The sequence below is a fragment of the Podospora anserina genome, chromosome 2, assembly GCF_000226545.1.
Source record: "Podospora anserina S mat+ genomic DNA chromosome 2, supercontig 2".
NCBI classification, from domain to species: domain Eukaryota; kingdom Fungi; phylum Ascomycota; class Sordariomycetes; order Sordariales; family Podosporaceae; genus Podospora; species Podospora anserina.
Genome location: NW_001914858.1, coordinates 1,133,957 through 1,159,208, shown reverse-complemented (window position 1 = coordinate 1,159,208; position 25,252 = coordinate 1,133,957). Strand labels below are relative to the sequence as shown.

Below are 25,252 nucleotides of genomic sequence, written 5' to 3'. Positions count from 1 at the left end.
GGGCCCCCCTTTTTTTAAAAAAATCTTTTTTTTAATTTTTTTAATATATTTTTTTTATTTTTTTATTTTTTTTACGGAGAAAAGGGTTGCTAATGATCTGAAAAGCGGTCCTCAAGGATCTGAGACGGATGACACCTGCTCATCAGATCACGATGCTCAAGTTCATCAAGAACATGTCACAGTGCTCTGCGGTTTTGGATGCACTTCACTCGGCCGATGCGATTGATTTCTTGATCGATGTGCTGAGTCTCTCGATGAAGAAGGGACAGAAGCACTTCCGCGAGATCTCGAACCAAGTCCTCAACACCATGTTCAATCTTTGTCGACTAAGCAAAGAACGCCAAGAATATGCCGCCAGCAATGGGATTATTCCGCTACTCCTCAAAATCATGAAGACGGACCGCCCACCAAAGGAGTTTGTCCTGCCTATTCTCTGCGATATGGCACATTCCGGCAGCAAGGGGAGGAGGTATCTCTGGCAGAATCACGGATTGGAGTTTTACGTTACCCCTGCTGGCTGATCAGTACTGGCAAGTCACGGCGCTGGATGCGATCCATGTGTGGCTGCAGGAGGAGACGGCCAAGGTGGAGAGCCACTTGATGGATGGGATGTTTATGACGGCTATTGTGAGCTGTTTTAACCCTGCCAAGGCGAATGCTTTTGATCCGAACCTTTTGGAGCCGTTGCTCAAAGTCTTGAGGCTGAGTCCTGCCGTGGCGGCGAGTCTGGCCAAGGCGGAGATGTACGCCGGGATTGCCCAGAAGCTGGGGCATAAGAAGGCGGTGGTGAGGTTGAATCTGCTGAGGCTGGTGAGGAATATTATGGATGGGTGCGAGGCGCATAATTTGAGTATGTCGTCTAACAGCTCGTCCAACACGGGGAAGCAGTTGAGGGCGTTGTTTGATGATATTCAGGGGTTGGCGGATAAGGACCCGGCGGTGCTGGTTAGGAATTTGGCTGGGGAGCTGGTGAGGGCTCACTTTGGCAATGACCTGCAGCATGAGGCGCTGGCGTTGAGTGGGTTGGGGTTGGGGAACAGTGTTCAGGGGTCGATGGGGGGGTCGGTAGGAGGAGCGGGGGTGGGTGCGGGGAGGAGCAGGAGTGGGCCGAGGAGGAATACCAGTTATACGCCGCCTGGGGGCTTGCACTTGAGCGGTGGTGGTGGTGGGCCGCATACACCGACGGGGCATCGGGCTAGCCAGTCGAGCTCGAGTGCGGCGGCTTACATCGAGGTTGCGAATAGTACGCCGAAGAGGACGGTGGTGGGGTTGGCGCAGGATAGGGAGGCGGCGTTGTTTCGGCCGAGGAGTAGAGAAGGGGCCGTGGTGGCGACGAGCATACCTAGGAGGGTGAGCCAAGATGCCACGGCGGCCGGGTTGGCGATGAGTCCGTCTTCTGGGTCGGGGGTGAAGAGTCGGTTGCCGAGGACGAGCCATTCGCATTTTACAAGGCCGAGCTTGTCGACTGCGGCGTCGATGCCTATTACCGCTACGAGGGCAGAGAGGAGTGATTCTTCTCTTAGCAGTCGGGAGCACGTCATGGGCCGGTTACGATCTGGATCGTCGATCTCCATCACGGGAGCGTCGCAGTACTCTGCCAGCCCGACAAGCTCTAGCTTTTTATCAGCAGCGGGTTTCAATCTTGTGAACCCGAGCAGTTCCAACAGACCGAGCAGTAGCTCTGCCGCGTTTGGGCACCAAGCCAGAAGGGATAGTCACTCCCAGAGCCGGAGTTATTTTAGCCAGAGTGCCCGGCAAGACAGCAGCAGCAGTGAGAGGTTCAGCCAGTCTGCGAGGCAGGACGGTGCTGATAGGTTAGGGGAGAGGCTGGAAAGGATAGAGAGGGAGCGGGATGCCAGTGGGGGGAGCGGATCGACTAGTTTGTCTACTGGGAGCAGCGGGACGACGGCTACGACGGCCACGTCTGGACAGAGCGGGAATAAAGTCAGGAGGGCGAGGGCGCCGAGTTCGATTTCGAGGATGGAGTCGGTTTCGGATGTGAACCTGCCGGCTGGGGGACGGGATGGGGGGGATAATAAGGGGAGGTGGCCTTAGAAAGGTGACTCGCCGATGAAGAAGAGGGTGTATCATGAGGTGGTGGATGATGGGGGGGCTGGGGGGAGCGGGTTGAGTCCGTCGCCTGCTAAGACTGCTGGTGGTGGTGGTGGTTGTGCAGGTGGAAGAAGTCAACACCAGCTGTTGCAGCAGAGGCTGCATCACCAGCAGTATCTGTTGCATCAGAGGCAGAGGGGGAGGATCCCGGATCCTGGGACACCCGGGGTTGGTGTTGGTGGGAGTGGTGGGAGTGGTGGGAGTATGCTGCCGCCGGCACCACCCCCGTCACCTGTTACGCCTGATACGGGGTCTGTGGTGGAGGGGGGAGGGGCCAGCACGGTTATTATCCATCGGACGGGTGCTGCTCCTGGTGATGGGGAGGAGGGAATGGAGACGGTGGTGGTTCATAGTCCTGTTGCTGCTGCTGCTGCTGCTGCTGCCGCTGCTGCTCCTGCTCCTGCTCCGGTCCCAACTCCTGTAACGGCACCAACTCCTGCTATTAGGCCCGCGCATGTTTCTCTGGAGCCAGCTACTCCCTCCCGACCTACCAGTCCTACTCGACCCACCATTCCTGCTCCTATCCCAGCAACCCCTAGCCCAGCTACTCCCGCCACGCCAGCCAGTGCGGGAAGGTATACGTCACGAATCAGCGCCATGCTGAGTAGTAGTCCACAAAGGGAACACCGACAGGGAGTCTTGGGCCTGTTGCAGCTACAAGAGCGACCCAGGAGGGGGATGCGGGTTGCTGGATTGAAGGCGGTGTCTAAAGCTAGGGAGAACATCCTGCCTGGTATGAATGAGTAAAGGGGAAGGATAACGGTGGTGGGGCACAAGATGGGAAGGGGCGGGAGAGGGTTCAAAAACCAAAAAAAAACTAGGAAACTAGGGAAAGGCGTAGAGAGATAGGATAAGGTTTTTTTTCTTCATTTTTTTTGTTATTATAGGGTATATAAAGGGTTGTAATGAATAGGGTGTGGTTTGATGAATCATGTTTTGTCTGGGCGATTGGGGTGTTTGGGGGTTGTATATAACTTGCTGCGGTGTGTGACACGTGGAAAAGGGTAGAAATATTGGATAGGTAGTGATTAAAAGGTGGTTTTGAGTGTTTTATCAAAACATGGATGAATTATCTACCGGTGACGAGATTCATCTCTTGGACCAGGACTTTGACACAAAAGCGAAGATATTGTTTTATATATTTTTATTTATTTTTTATTTATTATTCTGTTTTCTTCCCATCTCCAGGTCTATTTCGCTTCATCTACCTGACCCCTTTACCACCTCCCCAACCCCCTTCTCCTGTAATTCCCTCCCTCCATCTGTCTCCGGTACCTCGACCTTGTCATCCTCAACCGCCAGTTCCTTTTGCCATGCAGGCTTATTCTTCTTTTTTCCGGCATTCTCCTCCCCTCCCTGACTCTTATACTGGTACCCCCTCATCCTCGGCCTCTCCCCCACCCCCGCGGGCATCTCGCTGTCGTACGCCCTGCTGAAACTCAACCTCTCGTCTTCAAAGGTGGCATCCTTGATCGACCGCTGGATCCCGCCGAAAAAGGCGGACATGGTCGCGTGGTTGTGGATTTGGAGGAGTGTCCAGCCTAGCATCTCGCGTGCTTGGAGGAGGTGGTGGATGTAGGATTTGTGGTGGCTTTTGCAGGCGTAGAGGCTGCAGGACTTGGAGAGGGGGGTGACGGATGTGCTGAAAGAGGGGAGGGAGAGGTCGACTGCCAATGGAAGGGGGGGGCTCCCAGATGAGGGAGGGGCGGGGAAGGTGAAGTTTAGGGCTAAACCAGCGTCGGATACGGCGTTTATCAACGGGAGGGCGAAGAGGTCTGTTCCGTGGGCTATGTGACGGAGGATGAGGGTGGGGGTTGCTCGGGTTGGAAAGCGACAAAAGGGGGAGGGACAAGAGGGAGGGTTGGTGAGTGGCAAGATCGGGGATGATATCCGGGTCGTGGACTGCCAACCCGGAGAGTTGGGACGAGGGGATGTAGTCTTCTGCCAGGCGGGAGAGGTATTCCCACTGGATTGGGTAGGGGATTGGCAGGACTGGGGCGAAGGTTGATGTGGAGGTGGAGAGGGGGGAGGAGAACCAGTCTGCTATCCACTCGTCCGTGCGCTCGGCCATACGGAGGGCTCGTTTGCTTGTTGGGGAGGTGCCTGGGGGGGAGTTGTTGGTTAGGTCGGCTAGGGGGATGGTGATGTCTGGTTCGAGGGTGGAGGCGGCGGAGAGGTAGTCGGTTGTGGAGAGGTTTTGGAAGCCAGTGTTGGTGAAGACGGAGATGGATTTGGTGGAGTTGCCTATCGGGGAGGGGACGGCGGGGAGGCGGCGGGCGGCGAGGATGGTGGTTATGTGGGAGGGGGTGCCGGTGAAGCTGTATAAGGGGGTGGGGTGGTTGGTGCTGGTCGGGGCGCTGAAGATGGGTGGTGGGCGGGAGAGGTTTTGCTGGGACTTTTCGACGACTTGGTGGGGGGTTAATGAGTGGTTTTTGATAGAGCATGAGGGGGGAACACTGACAGTCTTCGAGGGAAAAGTATGCACCGCTCACTTGCAGGTGCTTGCTGATATTGTCAGGGGTGACATGAGGCAGAGTGCCGCGTGAAGTGACGGCGATGAAGTTTGGAGTGTCGATGGGACGACGTCCCGGAAGAGCCAGACGACCGACTCTGGCAGCAGCTGCTGTGCCCTCCTTGAGAGCCGAGGACACTACTTCAAACCTCATGGCTGTCGACTCGGGTTCTTGTGGCTCGGTATCAACCGTCATTTTGCGAGTTTTGCAGTTGATGGTTGTATGAGCGAGCTTGGACCGCAAGTCTTTCCTGAACTGAGTGAAAATCAAATCCTTGACAGCGTCTGACCCAGCAGACTGGTAACGATGATCCTGGTACTTCAGGCAACACAACTCGAGATATCAATCAAGCTCTGTCTTGCTCGAAGATGTTAGTACTTTCTCTCCTTCATTTATTATGTCAACGATTAACTCACGAATCAATTTCAAACACCCACTGACGGCTCTCATGCTGCCCCTCGATGCCAAGCACACAGTCGCCCAAAGTGGAAACCTTGGGGTCAAACGGTTTTGTTTCTATCGGGGCTGATGCACCCGCTAATGAGATATCCACTGGGGTCGCAAGTCTGTGTTTACGTCAGGCAGCGGCTAGGGTCCCCGCATTCAGCCCTGCCTACAGGGGGACAGGAACAGGGCAGCGTGTGCCAGCGTTGCGCTAAAAAGCCAGTTGAGACGGGCGCGGGCTTCTCGGAGTTCGGACGGTTGTTCATGGCATTTGTTGTTTGTCATTGCTTATCCCGATATGTCCTTGGCTATGCTCCCCCTCCTCTGCCGTCCCTAGTTGTTTTCTGCCTCGTTGTATTTTTTCCTTCTTTGAGTTCCTAAATTCAATCGCTCGTTTACCCTGCCCGTCCGTCCCTCTTTGTTGTGTCTTGTTTGCTGTTGTCCTTGGGCCGTAGGTGGGTAAAACAATGGGCGAGACAAACGATATCGAAAGAGAAGCAGGTGTGAACGGCGACTCTTCCGGTACCACGTCCACCGCTGCCTCGAGCAATGCCAACATCCTTATCGTCGACAACAACCACCCCGATGCGCCTATCCGAGAAGCCCGGAATGCAGACGAGGCTGACAGCTCCCCACCAACACCACGGTTTATCCAAGACGAAAATTCGTGGAAACGGTTCAAGTGGGTTCCGTACCCGGTGCGCCGGTGGATAAAGGCTGGTGTCGAATGGACCGAGGGGCCTGCTGTACCTCGACGGTTCCGGATCGAACCGCTGTTCCCCCAGGTACAGCAGTTCCCGATTGTGTTACTGGATAGGTACCTACCCAACAAACTCCACAGAGCCGCGCTTGTGCTCGTCTTGTATGTCGTCTGGATCGTATCCTTTACTTTTACGCTCAAAAACGGGCAATCGGTGAGCGAGATTGCAGAATGGGGAAGACTGGTCAAGATTGGTTGCGGCTCGACCTACTGGATCGCAGGTAACGGCTGTGGCCTGGACGGCATCGACTGCAGACCGTTTGATGATGGGGGTTTCCCGTTCAGGTGCCCAGGCAACTGTGGGAGTTACCAGGTGTTGAATCCCCGGGCGGTTGGCGATCAAGAAGTCATCTACAAGCCACTGGTCGTCGGCGGGCCTCCTGCTGATGGAGACGGACCGGCCATCTACAGAGGCGATTCCTTCATCTGCGGCTCTGCCATCCATGCGGGCGTCATCTCGGACGCCACAGGCGGTTGTGGTGTCGTCCGCCTGGTGGGACTCCAATCCAACTACAACAGCACCAAGCGCAACGGCATCACCTCGGTCCCCTTCGACTCCTACTTCCCCCTCAGCTTCACCTTCGAACCCGACGTCGAATGCTCCTCCCGTGACCCCCGCTGGTCCCTCCTCGCCATCTCGGTCGTTTTCACGACAGTCTTCTCCCTCTTCGTCAGCCACCCAGGCCTCTTCTTCTTCACCCAATTCAGCGGCCTGTTCTGGACAGTCGGGATGGCAATGGACACTCCTAATTACACCGACCTTGCCTCCCTCTTCTCCCGCGAAATCGGCCTCTACCTCCCGGCCATGTTCGTCGCCTGGGTGATGTACGACAAGATGGGCATCCGGCGCACCCTCAAAGGCCTGACCGCCAACTTGGAAAAGACGATCCTCTGGCTCGGCGGCGCGTGGGTTGGGTCGTTGACAAACTACACCTTTGACTTCATCCCCATCCAGCGGCTCAACAGCCACGACATAAACCAACAACCCGGTGCCCGCGCCGCTTTGGCAATCATCATCATCGTCCTCTTCTTTGCTGTGGTCTTCCAGATCTGGTTTTTCAGGCAAGAAGCAAGGTTGAGGTCTCATCTCAAACTGTACGGGTTGTTTGCTGTTTGCTTGATTATTTTCTTGCTGCTGCCGGGTCAGAACTTGCGTATTCATCATTACATCCTCGCGCTTTTGCTCCTGCCGGGCACCTCGCTTCAGACTCGCCCGTCGTTGTTGTTTCAGGGTCTTTTGCTGGGGTTGTTTATCAACGGGATCGCGAGATGGGGGTTCGATCCGGTTTTGCAGACTGCGCTCGCTCTGAGGGGGGATGCGCCGGTTCAGTCGCCTCTTCCGGTGATTGATGAGCCGAAGATTTCTCCCAACACCAGCATAACCTTCTCATGGGAGGCACCGCCCGCCCCGTCATACGATGGCATCAGCGTGTTGGTCAATGACGTGGAGAGGTTTAGGACATATTTTGATGATGGCAACTCTGCGCCCGGGGCTGGGAGCAGTGGGGTGGTGTCGAATGTTACGTGGACACGGCCGAAGGGGTTGGTGAAGGACGAGCCGGAATACTTTCGTTTTGCGTGGGTTTCGGGGGGGACGAGGGGCGATTACACCAAGGCGGGGAGGTGGGATGGCGGGGAGGGGTGGGAGGAGATGAAGGCCGGACCTTCCCTTAGGGTGAGGGACGAGGTTGGTGGGAGGGAGGGGCAGGGGATGGAGGAGGCGAGGGAGGTTATGATGGTTGATCTGAGGAAGAGGGGGGTTTGAGGATTGGTGTGGGAAGAAAAATGGGGGGGAAATGAGGAGAGGGAAACACGTATAGCGAGGGTTGGCTAGCATGTGGTTTTTGGTTTTGGCGTTTTTCTTTGCTGCTGTGTGAAAGGATGTAGGATTGCTGTAGATACCCACTCTCTTTTTTCTCTTAGACTGTTTGTAAGGGGGGAGTATTTGTTTTTCGACAGAGTTGATTTAAGCGAAATATGGGCGGCCAAAGAAGGGGGGGGGGGGCTGGAGGGGAATAGCTTTGAACTTGAAAAGAAGAGTAGATTATATGTGTAAATTTCAATACTAAGTTTACCTATGTATGTGCTCTCCTGACATGTTTACGAATTCCATGAAATTCCTTTTTGAAAGACATACAAGCACCCATCATCATCATCATCATCATCATCATCATCATCATCGTAAGTACCTAACTTGGGCATGAAAACGCCCTTTCAACACACAAAGAATCAACTACACGAACTCGCTCGCTCATTACACCCCTTCCTGTCTTTGATGACTCCAGCAATCCCATGAATCCGAGGACCCAACATCAAAGCATCAAAACCACCAAACATCAAAAAGCAAACACGCAAAAATAATCCAATAAACATGTAACTCTTCCAAAAAAAAAAACAAAAAAAAACCCCAACCCAAAAATGTCGAAAAAAGGCATTAACGATTACAACAAGAGATAAATCCCACTATAACTCGCCCGCTTTTGCTTTCGCCTGCTTCCTGCTGTGCAAAAATGAGAAAGCAACAACAGAAAACACAAACTCAAAGCAAACAAATTTTGAACCCTCCATCCCACCCTCCTTTCCATCCTTTTTCCTTTCACATCACCAACCCCAGGTATTCCCTTTCGTCCGTCCGTCCGTCCCGTCCTTATCCTACCAAAGGTATCGGATATCCTATCCCATACCCGTATCCATACCCATCCTAACCCAAATCATCGTTCGTCCCGTATCATCAATTCTTTCATTCTTCAGGATTAGACTTCAAACCTCATCCCACCTGTTCATCCCATCCCCCTTCAACCGTGCCCGAGGTAGCGGCCACGTGTCACCTGCCCGCAATGATGCATCTACCCGACAACCTGCAATGCAACTGCAGCTCCAAACAACCAACCCATCGGGCACTGTTCACGCATCCCCTTAAAAGACGTACTAACATCCGGTCAGCATCAACCCCCTTTCCAACCCCAGATTCGCAGAATGAGTGTCAAACTTACCGGAATAAACAAATAAGGCACCTGCCTCTCATACTCCTTCCAAGCCTCCCCATACTTCTCCCTGCACCGGTGAATATCCCTCCACGCCCTGTGCGCAATCATAATCGTAAAGAAAACCCCATAAAACCACGGGAACGGGCTCTCAAACCCAGTAATCAACCCCCAGCTCAGCGCAAAAAACGTATCACAGCTATAGTGAATCTTTCTCGCCTTGCCGTACCACCCATCCGCCAAAATCTTGTCCCCCAACCCCGTCTCGATAACCTTGGGGTTCTTCACCACCTGCCACGGCAGCTGGGGGAACGTCTTGCGCTTCACCAGCTTGCCCTTCTCGATGGCCCTGAAGGCGTTCTTCTGGCTGTTGGTCGTGTCCCAGACCCAGTACACAAACAGGTACGCCACATAGAGCGCGACTAGGAAATACCTGTTCCACCTGTACGTCGAAGGGTCGTGGTTGGCGAGATACAAGGTGCAGTGGCAGTACGACAGGGGAACACCGGACAGGTTCCAGAAGATCAACATAAAGCCCCACTTCTCATAGTACATGTCCCATGAAGAAACAATCAGCTCCTCGCCCTTGGAAGTAGCATTGCCGTAAAGGTAGTGAGCGAGCACCAGGAAGCCGACTTCTCCAGAGACATATCCGTACTGGTCCCACTGGCGGGCCGCGGCGGCGCACGACAGGAGGAACAAGATGTACCAGGGCATGCGCACCTCAAAGAACATCTTGAAGTCGAGAATGCCAAACATGCGGGGGTTGAGCTCGGCGCCCATGAAGAAGTCGTAGATGTGGTTGCCAGACATGCGGTGCTGGGCGCCGCGGTAGAGGGCCGAGAAGTAGGCGATGAACGAGACCAGCCAGCCGCTAAAGATGGACACGCTGAGCAGGGGACCAAACTCGTCGAGGATGGTGTACAGTGGGAAGATGCCGGAAAAGTGAAGGCCGGCAACGAGGGCGATGGTGGTGTAGAACGAGGCATAGGCCGAGCAGTAGTACCTGAGCTGCTCGCCGTTCTTGTGAGGAAGGGGCTTGCCGTAAGCCCAGACACCGGGCATCAGGCAGTACATGGCACCCTCCACAACGAAAAAGATCCAATAAATGGCCCAAGCCTTGGCATGGGGGAACGCGCCAGTGTAGCAGAGATTGTAAAGGTGCTTGCCAAAGTCGGTCCAGGACTGACCAGCCTCCGGGAGGGGGAGCTTGCCGTCATAGTACTCGGCACCGATCCACATGTACCACATGAGAAGAGGGAATCCGATCATCATGACAGACACGAACCAAGGCCCACCAAACTCGTACTCGCCCGAGAGGTCAACCTTGGGGTCCATACCGGGCTTCCACCCGTCGACAATCTTCTCCTCCTTCTCGGCGGCGCCATTGGTCTTGACCTTCTTGTCGAGGAGGGGCTTGGAGTAGTCGCTCTCGGGGGTGGTGGGGGCCGTAGGGACCTCATCCGCCTCGTCGACGTGCTCGGTGAACTTGGCGACGCCACGCTGGCGCACAGATTTGGTGGCCATGCTGGCAACCGTCTCGGAGGCTGAGGTAGACTCGGCGTCGGATTCCGCGATAGAGGGCTGATTCTTGCGACGGGTGTTGCGGCGAGCAGGCGTTTCTACCATGCCATCAAACAGTTCTTTTTTCCTGCTCCATACTGTCAGCAACCCCATTCATCACCGACCAAGTGCTGTAGAGGGGTGTGGCATGATCTCGGCGCATTCCAGCCGGCCACACCGCAAAAGGGGAGGTTGATTCCCCTAGGTGGGTGTAAACACGATAAACGCGACACCAGTTTGCGCCAGAGACCACCACCACCACCAAGTAAACAGGTGGCAAAGTTGGGCAACAGTAGTGTAAACAAAAAAAAAACAAAAAAAGTATCAACTCACCTCGGCGTCTGCCTCAGAGAATATCTAGTCCCAGAAGACATCTTGACCACAACGCGACGGGGCAGGCGCGCGCAGTCTTATATACTTTTCAAGCGTAATCGTACTTGGGGGTCAAAACCGACAACAGCAACAAAAAGAAAAAAGATCGGAAATTGTGTGAAAGCAAAGCAACAAGCTCACACCCACCACACACAACAACACCCCTGTCGTTTAGGTTGATCTGGATACTAGTATTCCCTAGTCGAGGTGTGGAGCAAGCAGCAGCGCGTACAGGGTGCGCGGAGTGTAACCGTAAGAATATGATTCGATATGATGGTAGGTGGCGGGCGCAAGAGAGAGGCGAGGTAAACTAGGACACCTAGGTATGAAGAAGAAGGGGAAAAAAAAGAACACTGCGCCTTGAGGTCGAAAAGGGGGAGGGGAAACGCGACAAGGAGCGGGATCGAGAGAAAAAAACAGCCCCCAAAAATCGTTGTACACGGTAGGTACAAAAAGACATCCGACAAGGGCCAAGACTCGCTGCTGCTCGCTACTGCTGCTGTGTCTCTTTGCTGGCACACTGCAACGACATTCCCGACCCATGTCTCTCTCTCTCTCTCGCTCTCTCACCCGCCGGCCGAGAAAGCAGCGAGCTCCCATCTGCGCGAAACAATTGGCAGGATCACAGCAGAAATAGCGGGGAATCTAACCCGGCTGAACAAACCCAATTGACCACTCGGCAGTTCCCGCGTCCCCTTGCATGACACTGTCCGAGCCACAATCTGTCAGTATTCCAGCCATCCAGCCTCCTTCGTGGCTGGTGCGGCACCCAACACGGCGGAATACTAGTATTACCTAATACCACCGTCGCATTTGTTGGTCCCTTAAGCGTTTGCGTTGTCACATTCTCCACCTGCACCTTGAACGAACATCGCATCATCACAATGGGAACGTTTTGCGAATGCGATCCTTCCTTCACCTGGGGCTGAAGATCGATCCATCTCAAAACAAGACATCAACTGCCGAAATACTAGTATTCGGAGTCGTCCGGAGTCTACGGGAAGGTTTGGGTTCCCGTCGGCAGGGTCCTAGCCACGACAACTTCAGATGGCTCAAAACCGATCTGATATATAATTACCAAGACAAAGCATTGACTGTCTATTTGCCCATCTTCTCATCGTCCAGCAATTCTCTCCAGGATCACCCTGTCCGTCAATGACCAAACACACCTCTTCTGTATTTGTTCCTCGTTGGCCCATTATGAATCACTTGTCTCGAGGGAACTTTCTCATGTCCCTATAAAACCCTGAGAGTGAAAATGCACGAGTACAAGAGACTTATACCGCCCAGTTCGAGGTTTAATGTCTCCTACATTACACATATATATATACACACTGAAGCGGGAAAACCATGAGCAGAGGTCTCCTCGTACGTTATTCATAGTCAACCAAAAAAGAAGTTGCCACATCCTCCCTCCCCACATCACATCACCCGATCCTGTCTGCTGTAAACTGAAGTTGACACACCTTCCCTCCACATTACATTACATTACATTACATCACCCAATCCTGTCTGCAGTACAGACATACAGTCAAAACATCAAAAAAGTGATCGTAGATCGGGAATTGAGCCCGACGTGGGGGTCGAACCCACAACCTTGAGATTTCGGAGTACTCCTTAAGAGTCTCACGCTCTACCGATTGAGCTAGCCGGGCGAGGCTATTTTGGGTTGTGTAGTGGTGAGAGAAATTCAGCTTTTGTGGAGAAGGAGGAGGAGGTGGTGGTGGTGGTGGAGTGACTCGGAACAAAACCTTTTGCTGGCTGTCACATGTCTGTGGGGACAACACCAACAAGTCAGACAAGATAGCCCATGATAGTAAGGGGAAAGCCTGGTTGACCACCCAACCTCCCATCAAGCACCTGAACAGTGATGTTGCAACAAGTGTTGACAAGGACAGAGTAGCGATACCTCTCAATGATTTAAACGGAACCAAACGCGGTCCAGAAACACCGTGCCAGGGTCAGAAAACAACTCCCAACACAATCTTCTCAAAAACACTTACCATGACAACACACACACAGCCAGCCACCTTGCAACGTCACACATAAACCAAAGAGAAACACACAGATAGCAAAGAACACCATTCCAACCTAAACTACAGTCTTTGCCCATCATCCGTCTATGATGAGAAAAAGAAAACCAGACCCCGCGAGTGTGATAAAGCAACCATAATGAGACAATAGTACATGTACGTTCCGAGTTGCCACCAAACCATTAACCGTTCCAATCGTCGAGATGCGCCGCTCGCTCAACCCCCAAATAATGTATACCAATCATCATCTCCGCCATGTCATGACAACCCCGGATGTACCCCCATCTCGGAGCCCGTTACAGGGACGAGACGAGGCGATGTGTGGATGTGTGGTCCGCGTTGAGATGTGGATTTGCTGCAATAAACCATCTTGTCCGTCCACATCGGCCCGCGGCGAGAACCAAAAGAGACGCTCAGGCGCAGACAGTGTTGATGGTGGCCTTCGAGTTCATGAGAAGAGCAACAATCAAGCCGTACAGACCTGCATGTCGTTAGTGCTTGCTGCGGCGCATGCATGACAGACACAAACTTACCCAAGACTTCAGCGAAAATGAGAATGAGAATCATGCCGACGAACAGTCTCGGTTGTTGAGCAGTACCGCGGACACCTGCGTCACCAACGATACCGATAGCGAAACCAGCAGCCATGCCGGCGAGACCGACAGAGAGACCAGCGCCGAGCTGTACGAAACCGGTGTAGAGAGCGTAGGAGTCTTGTGTGAGAGCATCGGAAATCAAGACAGACACGACGAGACCGTAGATACCAATGATACCAGCCATGATGACGGGAACAATGTCTAGAGAAAGGTTTAGTCAAGCATCCCTTGACTTGGGAAGGGGTGCAACATACTCTTGACGATGAGATCAGGACGGAGAACACCCATGGCGGCGATACCGACACCGGACTTTGCGGTACCGTACGAGGCACCCAGGCAGGTGAAGACAATGGCCGCAGTGCAGCCCATGGCACCGAAGAAGGGCTGTTACGGCATGTTAGTATGTATATGTTGATATCGGTATGGAGTCGAAGCGAGGTGTATTCGCCGACGCCACAGAGCTGATGTTGGTTTCAACGGGGTGGAGCGAGGGTACTAACCGCGTAGACGGGGCTGTAGACAAAAAGCATGTTAGCAAAGCCATTCAAGAAGAAGGCATCGCAGCAGATGCGCAAAGCCAATGCATGGTGCTGAAGAGGGGGTTGTGTTTGTGGTGGTGGTCGACGAGTAGCGAGCGGATAGCTCCAGCCTCCGCGTATGTGTGTTGTGGTTGTGGTGGTTGGAAGTGTGAGGGGACACCCCCCGGGCTAGCGGCTTACCAGAGATCCGACATTGTGGTTGTTTAAGCACGAAGCTGTATCGACTGAGGGAAGATTCGAAAATAAAAGGCTCGAACGCGATGGAAGCGTGGTTGCGATGCGTTTGTTGACTGAAGTCGGCGGGCAGCGGTTGAAGGCGAGTTGCTGTGGATGGGGGGATGACGGTTCCAAGTTGTTGGCTGGTGTTTGCTGGACGAGGTGTTTCCAGGTTGCAGGTTGGTTGGCTGTGCATCGGCTGGGCAAAGCTTTGCTTCGGCAGGCCCCAGCGAGCTTTGCCTTAGGTAAGCGTTGTCACCGTGTCGCTGTCGCCGTGCCACCGTGCCACAACTGCCCGGCAGAAACCCCACACCGCCCAAACTCTCGGCTGGGTGGTGGTGGGCAGGCGCAAACACATGGATGAATTTTTTCGCAGGCGCATTTTTGATTTTTGAGATCTTCTCTTTCTTCTGCATCGTTCACGTCGCAATCCCCAGCAACATCCCCTAGCACCCCCAGGGCGAGCAAACCTGCAGTGAACCCTGGAGACGATCGGAAACAGAAGCACACACTATCGCTATCCATTTCCACACCGACAATGTCTGGTCAAAACGACTCTGCCGCCTGGCCCAAGGCCGAGGACCCTGCTCTCGTCCAGGAGCTTCTCGACTGCGTCCAGCAGGCCAGCCACTACAGGCAGCTCAAGAAGGGCGCCAACGAGGCCACCAAGTCCATCAACCGCGGCACCAGCGAGCTTGTCATCCTTGCCGCCGACACTGCTCCCCTCAGCATTGTCCTCCACATTCCCTTGATCTCTGAGGAGAAGAACGTGCCCTACGTTTACGTGCCCAGCAAGATTGCTCTGGTATGTTTTTGTCTGTCAAGTTCTGAAGACGCAGTATAACTAATGACTCCTACAGGGTCGTGCCTGCGGTGTCTCCCGCGCCGTGATCGCCGTCTCCCTCACCTCCAACGAGGCTTCCGACCTCAACTCCAAGATCCGCGCCCTCCGCGACAAGGTCGAGAGACTTGCTATGTAAAGTAGCAATTTTTGCGGTTGGCTAAAGCGAGAGAGGAAAAAAAGAAGAAAAAAAAGGGAAAATCCGAGGATGGTTTATACTATTGGATGGATGGACAGAAATGGATGAAAAACAAACTGAGATATGTTGCTTTTATCTATATCCCCAACGTCATTTTTGTGAGCGTTGGGGTTGCTACATCAACTGGCAGACGTTTTCTGCAGTAGCCTTCCTTCTAGAAAATCAAAACTTCATCGTCATCAGGGCCTTTTCTTTTTGCGTTGTGTATCTATCGGTCTTTACCGTTTCACGTTTGAGTTGGGGTGGCTGGTATTTGATTTTGGATTTAGATACAGCTAGGGTTGGGGTTGGGTGTGGAGTGTGTGTAATTCATTATTCATTGGGTCGTCTGACGTGGGGGGGGGGGCTGCTTCTGCACAGTGACGCTCTTTGGCTGCGCAACTGGCGCTGGCGTGGGGCCCCACCATGCCCATTTAAAAGACATCATCACTCTCACACCTGCCAGCCCAAGTTCGAGACCCTCCCCCCGTGCCCCTCAAGGTTGTTGGCCTTCTTTTGCTCAAGTCTCAAGTGATCACGGGACCAGCCAGTTATTGATTCGTGTGACTTGTTCGAGCATTTTCAACCTTTAGGAACGACGACAACGGTATGAGAGCTTACATCGATCAGCTCATGGACCCAACAGCAACATTTTGCGTCATAGCTTACACTTACACTGCATTCCAAGCTGCCTGCCCCTTTTTCTAGCCTGAACCCCTTCTGCATAAACTTTTTTTTTATACATGTAAGACATACCGACCTCGGATCATTTACAGCAGGGAACACAGAAACAACGAAAAATGCCCGGCCTAGCCCGCAAGGTCCTCGTCGCCGCGGCGGTCGACGGCCTGCTTCTTCACCCTTTGAACCCTGTCCCCTCCAAAGACGGGAGTCGGCCCCCGCCGTTGCCGCTGGTGAAGATCAAGTATGGGAGTAATGTTTCTGTTTCGACCGTCGGGAGGGATCACGCACCGCCAGCGACGAGCGAGAGTTTTGAGGCTTATGGGGTTGTTGGTTTGTCTCTTTCCCGCCCCACCATCTTTCCGGTACATGATGTTGACGCAGTGGGTGGGATGATCATACAGGCATAATAACAGTGTTTCACTACTCCTACCTCATCACCGTCACCCGAAGGCAGCAGGTCGCTAATTTGTTTGGTCGCCACCCCATCTACGTCGTCACCGAAGTCGCTTTGACACCCCTCACCTCCCGGCAGGAAGCGGCGGATTCGATTGGGAAGACGGCGCTGGCGTTGAAGAACAGGCTGCAGAAGGAGGGGAGCACAAGCCAGTCTACCAGCGGTGACGAAGAAACGGGGGGGTTAGGGATTGATGAACTGCCCCGTGACGACGCGGTCGAGTCAGCAACGGAGGACGACGCCATCACTCCTCCTGAGAATACGAGCAGCAGTAGTATTGCGAAGGATGTGATTAGCAGACGGGGGAGTTATGGCCGTTTTGCGCAGAGGTGGTTTTCCCGCTCCGGGTGGGCGGCGGAGAACAAAAGGCAGATGGGCCTTACGCCCGACTCTGGCACTCCTCCTGCCCAGCAGAATAGGGCGAGCAATAAGAACGTGCCGACGAGGTTTCAGATCCCGGATGGGGCGGATGGGAGCGAGGCTGCGATTGAGTTGTTGCCCAAGTTGCTGAGGACGGCACAGATACTGTTTGGGAGTAGCAGGACGTTCTTCTTTGGGTATGATGTTGATGTTACGAGGAGGTTGGCGGATGGGGGGTTGAGAGGGCTGGGGTAGGGGGTGGAGGGGGAGTATTTCTGGAATGGGCACATCATGAGACGGTTCAGGGAGGCGGGGGTGGAGGGGGTGGTTTTGCCGCTGATGCAGGGGTTTGTAGGGGAGAGGGAGTTTACGGTGGACGAGAGCCCGGCTCAGGAGGATGAGGGGGAAAAGGGGGGAGAGGAGAGTGTGGAGATGAGGGATCTGTCGCCTTCGGAGGAGAAACGGGAGGGGGAGGGGGGGGGATTGGGCGGGAAGAAGGGGGGTACGGAGAGGAAGTTTGTTATCACGGTGATAAGCAGGAGGAGTATAAAACGGGCGGGGTTGAGGTATTTGCGTCGGGGGATTGACGAGCAGGGATGGGTGGCGAATGGGGTCGAGACGGAGCAGATTTTGTATGAGGCTGATGGGGGGGATAAGGGGAGGGTGTATAGTTTTGCGCAAGTCAGGGGGAGTTTCCCGGTGTTTTTTACTCAGAGTCCGTATTCGTTGAAGCCGACGCCGGTGTTGCAGCATAGTCAGGAGGCGAACTTTGCGGCGTTGAGGAAGCATTTCGGACGGTTGGGGGAGCGGTACGGGGGGTTGGAGGTGGTGAATTTGGTGGAGAAACATGGGGTCGAGGCACCGATTGGGGAGGTTTACGAACGGGGCGTGGAGAGGTTGAACGAGGAGTTGGTGAAGGAGGGAAAGGAAAAGATTGGGTTCGAGTGGTTTGATTTTCACTCGGTGTGCAGGGGGATGAAGTTTGAGAATGTGAGCGTGTTGTTGGGGATTTTGGGCGGGAGGCTGGAGGAGCTGGGGAGTAGTGTTGTGGTGGATGGGGTTGTGGAGCGAAGACAAAAGGGGGTGTTGAGGACGAATTGTATGGATTGTTTGGATCGGACGAATGTTTGTCAGAGCTCGTTTGGGAAGTTTATGCTGGATTTGCAGCTGAGGGAGGAGGGGATTGATATGGAAAAGCAAAAAGATCAGGAGAATAGCTGGTTTAATGGGTTGTGGGCGGATAATGGGGATGCGATCGGGAAGCAGTATGCGGGGACCGGGGCGATGAAGGGGGATTATACGAGGACGAGGAAGAGGAATTATAGGGGGGCGTTGACGGATGCTGGGTTGAGCTTGACGAGGTTGTTTAATGGGTATGTTTCTGCATTGATCCCGACTGTGGGTTGCTGGGTTGCTAACAGTGTGGCAGGATGTTTAACGACTTTTTTCTCCAAGCCAGCATCGATTTTTTGTTGGGGAACGTCACCTCCCTTGTGTTTGAAGAGTTTGAAGCAAACATGATGACCAAGGACCCGGCGGTATCGATGCAAAACATGCGCCAGCAGGCTATTGAGCTCTGCCAGAAACGGGTTATTGAAGACGAAGCAGAGGAGTTTATTGGTGGTTGGGCCTTCCTCACGCCTAGCACGCCGGACACCATCCGCAGTGCCACCTTTGAGGAGGCAGTCTTGCTACTTACCGACTCGGCCCTCTATCTCTGCCGGTTTGACTGGAACCTCGACAAGGTCTCTAGCTTTGAGAGGGTTGACCTGGCGCATGTGACAAAGATTAGATTCGGGACTTATATCACGAGCACCATCTCGCCTGCGCAGGTGGACGAGCTGAGGAACATGGGGTTGGTGATTGAGTACAAGCCTGGGTTGACGGACGTCACGCGTGTCAACACGAGGTCGTTGTCGAGCATGAGTGATCACCCGAAACCGACAAATGACGACTTTGCGAGCGCGGCGCTGTCGGGGGTGGCGGGCTTCTTTTCGGGAAAGAATGTTGCTGCTGCTGCTGCTGCTGCGGTGACGACGCCTACGAGGAAGATTGCGTTGAAGGCGTTGTACAGCCAGACGTCTGCTGCTGTGAGTGGGGAGGGTGGTGCTGGGAAGGTGAAGATTGGGGGGGAGGAGGAGGAGGATGAGGACATTGCGCGGCTTACCGAGACTCAGCAGGTGGTTGTTATCGCGGCCGAGATTGAGAGGTTGGCGCTGTTGAATCAGCCGAGGGAGGTGAAGGGGGAGAAGGAGGAGGGGGAGGGACATTTGATTGAGAAGGGGGATATTATCAGTGTGGCGGAGGCGAAGAAGAACACGGGGTTGCTGGAGACTTTGGGGCACAGGGTTAAGAAGTTGGTTTGGGCTTGATATTTTTTTTCTTTGTTTTTTCTTTTTTTTCTTCTTTTTTTTCTTCTTTTTTTTTCTTTTTTTCTTTTTTTCTTTTCTTTTTTTGTCTTGTTTGTTTTGAGGGAGAGAGTTGTGTCTTTTCAAGCATAGCAGTGCGGGCGGGTTACATGAGCCGTAATGAGAGTAGATAGATAGCAGGCGAACATAGCAACAATGGCAGGGAAGTCAATTAGTGGGTGATTAATAGTATATTCTCTTTTTTTTTTCCTTTTTCACTCTTCATCATCATCACCCTCCTCATCACCACTCTCCTCCTTTTCTGGAGCAGCGGGATCAACAGCCTTGTACAGGTGCATCTGGTACCGCATATTCTCCAGCCCGATAGGGTAGTCCAGCTCCCCCTCTGGCAACCTGAACCAAATCGACTCGTGGCTCTCGAGCTTCTTCCACTTTATCCTCCCCTCGGGCGTTTCTGAAGGCTTGACGTCCGGACAGACTGACGAGAGAATCTTGTCGAGCAACCACGCCATGGGGTATTTCTTGTGAGAGGTTCCCACGGTTGTTTCGGAGTAGGACCCCGGACTGTCGACCACTAGGAGGAGTGAACCTAACGGGATGGCGGAGGAGAGGTTGAGGAGGAAAGAGGTTGTTTTTCCTATGCCGGAGGAGGTGAAGAGTTCGTTGAGGGTGAAGAAGAGGGTTACCAGTTGGGAGGTGTCAGAGGAGAAAAGCTTGTTGAAGGGGGTGGTGAGGGCGTCTTGTTGGAGGAAGGTGTAGGTGAGCTTCTCGGCGGGGATAAAGGGTGGTTGTTGGACGGTGAGTTTGGAGGCGTATTTTGATATTGGGGGGGGGCTCGTGAGGGAGGTTGATAAGTTGGTGAGAACTTCACTCCATGGGGCAGAGTCCAAGAGGGTGAGGCTGCCGGAGGGGGAACCGGGAAGGAGGGTGAGGGCTGAGGCAAAGGCGGCCAGTTCGGCGGAGCAGCCTCCTATGGCGAGGCAGGGGAGGGTCTTGGTGGGTGAGTAGAGTCTGGGGAGGTAGCGGGATAAGGAGGTGAAGATGGATGAGTAGGCCAGAGCTCGTGGGGGTGACCAGCGGGCTGAGTAGATTGGGAGGTTGGAGGGGGTGTTCGTGAAGGCCGTGGCGAAGTCTCGGTCAAAGAGGGATTGCTTGAGGGTTTGCAGGTTCTTGCTGAAGTCGGCATCGGTGAGAGTTTCGTTGAAGGTTCGGGTGAAGATATCGAGGATGAGTTGGTAGTGTGTTAGCTCCGAAGGTGAGATGATGACCTTTTCATTGTTGGGGTTTGGTTTAAGCTTGTGTTGCTCTGGGGTTTGACGTCTTCGCTTTGGTTTTGACGCTGTTTGTTTTGACCGTGCCTTTTGAGGGGCGGTATCCAGCTTTGCTTGGACCATAATGAGATGGGCTCAGGTTGTGAGTGAGTGAGGCAGAGGCTGAATGTTGTGTAATTTCTATTTTGGGAGATGTTGTTGTAAGAGACTTTCTCAGCCTTGCTCTAACACTCAGCCCGGTGGTAGCTGGGGTGTGGGGACGCAGGGTCTAGGCGGGTTTAATGCCTCTATCAGATTTTAGCCTGAATTGGACGGTTCGCGGGATGAGACTTGGTGTTGAGACAGACAGACAGAAACGTGTAAGAACGTACCCCTCCCCCCACCATTGAAGTTTTTAGCTCCAAGTTATCTACGCTTGGACCCTAACCCTTATCGGGATTTACACCTCACCAGACCCTGACACCCTGAGTAAGTCCACCCCCATCAAACGGATGTATTCTGCCGGGCATCACGTAACGCCAAAAGACTCTCGGCATGTAGCAGCAGCAGGATGGCGTGGCAAGCACTATGTGTCTGGTGCTTTGTGCTATGAATAAGTCGTCTCATCATGGCCCAACCAGAGGCAAAGTTGTGGCCAATAACGCTCGCCTCCACCAGCTCATGGGCACAGCAAGCAAAAGATGACCCCGCCGTCCCCACGAAGAGGTGCCTGCATTTGTTTTCCATCCTCGAAGTGAACTGACATTCAGATCGGGCGAACCTCCGATTTCGTTCTTCAGGGGTCTTTCCTTCTGACGGAGATAGGGCCGTTCATAGAAAGCCAGCTGTTCGGCCGGAGAATCAGGAATTCCAAATATCCAAGGCAAAGATAACATTACCGCGGAGCGGAGATTCTGGTTCGCTGAGTGAGCAGCATGGCTTTGTGATATCTTGGTCGTGATTGATCATCTTTCTTGGAGCCACCCAAGCTGGAGAAACGCGGGGCAGCTTTGGAGGGGCAAGCAATGGCCAATGTGCCGCTGTGTTGTTTCATTGCGCTCCCACCTAAGCATTCCCTTAGACAGCCTCTTTTCCCTTGAGGTACAGCTAGGTAAAAGGTATATAGTATGATGAAGTTATTGAGGATATGTATCTTTTTGATGGGGAAGCTAAGAACAAGCCGGAGCTAAGGTAAGCACGCCAGCAACGTCAAAGACTTCTCGACGTCACCAAGCTCCGCCAGCTCCGATGCTAGGCGACTACAGAAAAAAGTTGGGAAAAAAGATCAACGCGGCTGGGGCCAAAAAAAAAATTAGAAAAAAAATTTAAAGGAAAAAAAATAAATAAAAAATAAAAAAAATAAAAGAAAAAAAATAGATAAAAAAATGAAAAAAGAAATAAAAAAAATAAAAAGAGAGACAAAAACTGGCTGGCAGAGACGAGAGAGGTGAGAGATTAGATCCTCGAGGTCCCTGGCCTCCCCCAAAAGGTCCCACAGCTGGCATTCATCCGGGCGAACCAGAGCTCCAGAAGGCACGGGCAGGGGAAGCTCTCCTACCTGGAACTCCCCAGAGGCACAACCCCACTCTGTCGACACACACCACCGTCCCGACCCCCAACGCCCTCCCCTTGCCCCTTGGAGCCCTTGGGTTAAAACACCCCACCAGGAACCTTTCGCTCTCTTCCCACTTCCCTCTTCATATATCCAGTGACTCCCCCCCTCCTCCCCTTTCTCCTCGTAACATCTTCCTATCTTGTCATTGTCTTCAGATTCATCCAGACAAACCGCAAAGATGGGCTTCACCGAGGTTGACACCAAGACCATCAACACGATCCGTGTTCTGGCCGTAAGTGAACGGACCCCTCCATCCCGAAAAGAGTCTCTCAACAGAAAAAAAAAAGGGAACCCCGCCCCCGCCATCGCAATCTTGTTCGCATTCCACCATGTGTCCAATTCGGCGACGGCAACACTGCTGAGAGCGCATTCATCATGGCCAGCCACTCACATTTTCTCTCCTCCAGGCCGATGCGACCGCTCATGCCAACTCCGGTCACCCCGGTGCCCCAATGTAAGCTCCCCGCGACGATGGCGTCAAAAACACGGACTGCCCGATGCCGGCGCAACCAAGGCTTGAGGTTATTGACACCAGTGTAGGGGCATGGCACCAGTTGCCCACGTTCTTTTCAACAAGATCATGAGATTCAACCCCAAGAACCCAAAGTGGCTCAACCGCGACAGATTTGTTCTCTCGTAAGTGCTCCTCTCTCGCTTGAGCCCCCAGCTTACACACAGCTTGCCGCGGGATGAGTGAGCCATGATCTGACCGCATGAACCTACAGTAACGGCCACGGCTGCATGCTCCAATATGCCCTCCTCCACCTTTACGGCTATGCCCTCTCCATTGATGATCTCAAGGCCTTCCGTGTAAGTTGGAGCTTATTTTCTGCCTTCCAGTGTTGGCCAGCATTCTGACAGCCATAACTATAGACCGTCGACAGCATCACCCCCGGTCACCCCGAGGCCCATGACACCCCCGGTGTCGAGGTCACCACTGGCCCTCTCGGCCAAGGTATCAGCAACGCTGTTGGTCTTGCCATGGCCCAGGCCCACACCGCCGCCGTCTTCAACAAGCCCGGCTACGACCTCGTTGACAACTACACATACGCCTTCCTCGGCGACGGCTGCTTGATGGAGGGTGTCTCCTCCGAGGCCTGCTCTCTCGCCGGCCATCTCCAGCTCGGCAACCTCATTGCCGTCTGGGACGACAACCACATCACCATCGACGGCGACACCAACCAGGCTTTCACCGAGGACGTCCTCAAGAGATACGAGTCTTACGGCTGGCATACCATCACCGTCGAGGACGGTGACAACGACCTCGAGGGCATCCTCCACGCCTTCAAGAAGGCCCAGGAGGTCAAGGACAAGCCCACGCTTATCCAGCTCAAGACCATCATCGGTTTCGGCTCCAAGCAGCAGGGCACCCACGGTGTCCACGGTGCTCCCCTCAAGGCTGACGACATCAAGCAGCTCAAGGAGAAGTTCGGCTTCGACCCCGAGAAGAGCTTCGACGTTCCCCAGGAGGTCTATGACCACTGCCGCAAGGCTTCCAACGCCGGCGCCGCCGCCGAGGAGGAGTGGAACAAGCTGTTCGCCAAGTACTCTGAGGAGTACAAGGGTGAGGCCGCCGACCTCGTCCGTCGCCAGAAGGGTGACCTTCCCGAGGGCTGGGAGAAGAACCTCCCCGTCTACACCCCTGCCGACGCCGCCGTTGCTTCCAGAAAGCTCTCCGAGATTGTCATCAACAAGATCTTCGATGCCGTCCCCGAGCTTGTCGGTGGTTCCGCCGATTTGACCGGCTCCAACCTTACCCGCTCCAAGGGCTCGATCGACTTCCAGCCCCCGGCGACCGGCCTCGGCACATACGACGGCCGCTACATCCGTTATGGTGTCCGTGAGCACGGCATGGGCGCCATCATGAACGGTCTCGCTGCCTATGGTACCATCATCCCATACGGCGGTACTTTCCTCAACTTCGTGTCCTATGCCGCCGGTGCCGTCCGTCTCTCCGCCCTGTCCCAGGCCCGCGCCATCTGGGTCGCCACCCACGACTCCATTGGTCTTGGCGAGGATGGTCCCACCCATCAGCCTATCGAGGTCCTCACTCACTTCCGCGCCCTTCCCAACTGCATGGTCTGGCGCCCCGCCGATGGCAACGAGACGTCGGCTGCCTACTACGTCGCTCTCACCTCCAAGCACACCCCCAGCATCATCGCTCTCTCCCGCCAGAACCTTCCCCAGCTGGAGGGCTCCACCATCGAGAAGGCGATCAAGGGTGGCTACGTCCTCCACGAGCAGGAGGGTGCCGACATCACCCTTGTCTCCACCGGTTCCGAGGTCTGCATTGCCATTGACGCCGTCAAGCTCCTCGCCGAGAAGCACAGCATCAAGGCCCGTGTCGTCTCTCTTCCCTGCTTCGAGGTGTTTGACACCCAGCCGAAGGACTACCAGCTCAGCGTTCTCCCCGACGGCATCCCCTCTCTGTCCATTGAGGTCATGTCCACCATGGGCTGGGAGAAGTACACTCACGAGCAGTTCGGCCTGAACCGCTTCGGAGCTTCGGGCCCCTACAAGGACGTCTATGCCAAGTTTGAGTTCACCCCCGAGGGTGTTGCCAAGCGCGCCCTCCAGACCATTGACTTTTGGAAGGGTGTCCCCGTCCGCTCGCCCATCAACCGCGCTTTCCAGCAGATCCTCTAAAGAGGGAGACGAAGGTCGAGAGGGGACGAGGATACAAAAAATCCAATATAAAAAGTTGCAATAATGTAGGTAGACGGTAACCAGGCCTGTCAATTTGGTGATTTTAAAAGGATTGGACCGATGGGAAAACTGTCGGGTGGAAATGCTGTATGGTTGGGTTTTGGTTTTTTGCGGGAATAACTGCGTTTATGAATAGTATAGCATGATGATGGAAGCAATAGACCGCTTATGACGTTAACTCTTGCCTGACTGTCATGTGTGTATGTTTTGGGAGAGATGTTTTAAAGGGGGAGTTGTTGAGACAGAAGAATGGCGTCACCTTTGGATACCCCATGTACCCCTGTACACCTGTGGCTTACTGACAGGGAAGTGTGCATTGGGCGCTATGGGGCCCTCAGGGCACCCCAGCTTACCTGGTAACTGGTTGGCCTTTGTGGCTTGTTGCTTTGATGCCACCTTCGCCCATGCGACTTGCTCCCACCTTGCAACAACTAAGCTCTTTTCACGTCCAACTCTGATGTTTCCTGCCATCTTTTCTTACGTCAAGGACAGTAACCGGTTGAGACATTGAAAAAAACAGCAACAATGGCCGACGAAGAAAAGGAACGAGCTGAGAAGCTCGCCGCGGCCAAGAAGAGGGTTTGTCTTCCCCCCCCCCCCCCCCCCCCGACAGTGCTGCTGCCTCCCCCACCCCCAGGTTCTAATTGTTTCCTGTTGTGGTAT

General features: G+C 53.9%; 9 protein-coding genes across 9 annotated transcripts, besides 1 other annotated feature; 5 read left to right on the top strand and 4 right to left on the bottom strand.

Annotated features, from left to right (window-relative positions):
* Positions 1-128: 128 nt before the first annotated feature.
* PODANS_2_3020 (uncharacterized protein) lies at positions 129-2,055 on the top strand (the record flags this gene model as incomplete). The annotated part of the gene is made up of 2 exons (XM_001911010.1): positions 129-456; positions 536-2,055. 2 exons carry the CDS (start codon positions 129-131, stop codon positions 2,053-2,055), a joined length of 1,848 nt encoding a protein of 615 aa, XP_001911045.1.
* A 1,257-nt stretch (positions 2,056-3,312) lies between these two features.
* On the bottom strand, positions 3,313-4,820 carry PODANS_2_3010 (uncharacterized protein; the record flags this gene model as incomplete). Its single annotated transcript, XM_001911009.1, has 3 exons — positions 3,313-3,779; positions 3,859-4,518; positions 4,574-4,820. 3 exons carry the CDS (start codon positions 4,818-4,820, stop codon positions 3,313-3,315), a joined length of 1,374 nt encoding a protein of 457 aa, XP_001911044.1.
* A 716-nt stretch (positions 4,821-5,536) lies between these two features.
* PODANS_2_3000 (uncharacterized protein) lies at positions 5,537-7,594 on the top strand (the record flags this gene model as incomplete). Its single annotated transcript, XM_001911008.1, has 1 exon — positions 5,537-7,594. The coding sequence occupies one exon, from the start codon at positions 5,537-5,539 to the stop codon at positions 7,592-7,594; it is 2,058 nt and encodes a 685-aa protein (XP_001911043.1).
* A 1,151-nt stretch (positions 7,595-8,745) lies between these two features.
* Positions 8,746-10,750, bottom strand: PODANS_2_2990 (uncharacterized protein; the record flags this gene model as incomplete). Its single annotated transcript, XM_001911007.1, has 3 exons — positions 8,746-8,757; positions 8,823-10,464; positions 10,710-10,750. 3 exons carry the CDS (start codon positions 10,748-10,750, stop codon positions 8,746-8,748), a joined length of 1,695 nt encoding a protein of 564 aa, XP_001911042.1.
* A 1,566-nt stretch (positions 10,751-12,316) lies between these two features.
* Positions 12,317-12,403, bottom strand: a tRNA (tRNA-Lys).
* A 791-nt stretch (positions 12,404-13,194) lies between these two features.
* PODANS_2_2980 (uncharacterized protein) lies at positions 13,195-14,110 on the bottom strand (the record flags this gene model as incomplete). Its single annotated transcript, XM_001911006.1, has 5 exons — positions 13,195-13,262; positions 13,315-13,578; positions 13,632-13,761; positions 13,878-13,890; positions 14,097-14,110. 5 exons carry the CDS (start codon positions 14,108-14,110, stop codon positions 13,195-13,197), a joined length of 489 nt encoding a protein of 162 aa, XP_001911041.1.
* A 560-nt stretch (positions 14,111-14,670) lies between these two features.
* PODANS_2_2970 (uncharacterized protein) lies at positions 14,671-15,112 on the top strand (the record flags this gene model as incomplete). Its single annotated transcript, XM_001911005.1, has 2 exons — positions 14,671-14,937; positions 14,993-15,112. 2 exons carry the CDS (start codon positions 14,671-14,673, stop codon positions 15,110-15,112), a joined length of 387 nt encoding a protein of 128 aa, XP_001911040.1.
* An 839-nt stretch (positions 15,113-15,951) lies between these two features.
* On the top strand, positions 15,952-19,021 carry PODANS_2_2960 (uncharacterized protein; the record flags this gene model as incomplete). The annotated part of the gene is made up of 4 exons (XM_001911004.1): positions 15,952-16,197; positions 16,290-16,853; positions 16,905-18,022; positions 18,079-19,021. The coding sequence occupies 4 exons, from the start codon at positions 15,952-15,954 to the stop codon at positions 19,019-19,021; spliced, it is 2,871 nt and encodes a 956-aa protein (XP_001911039.1).
* A 251-nt stretch (positions 19,022-19,272) lies between these two features.
* PODANS_2_2950 (uncharacterized protein) lies at positions 19,273-20,412 on the bottom strand (the record flags this gene model as incomplete). Its single annotated transcript, XM_001911003.1, has 1 exon — positions 19,273-20,412. One exon carries the CDS (start codon positions 20,410-20,412, stop codon positions 19,273-19,275), a length of 1,140 nt encoding a protein of 379 aa, XP_001911038.1.
* A 1,649-nt stretch (positions 20,413-22,061) lies between these two features.
* Positions 22,062-24,529, top strand: PODANS_2_2940 (uncharacterized protein; the record flags this gene model as incomplete). Its single annotated transcript, XM_001911002.1, has 5 exons — positions 22,062-22,115; positions 22,291-22,337; positions 22,424-22,519; positions 22,609-22,693; positions 22,757-24,529. The coding sequence occupies 5 exons, from the start codon at positions 22,062-22,064 to the stop codon at positions 24,527-24,529; spliced, it is 2,055 nt and encodes a 684-aa protein (XP_001911037.1).
* Positions 24,530-25,252: the final 723 nt, after the last annotated feature.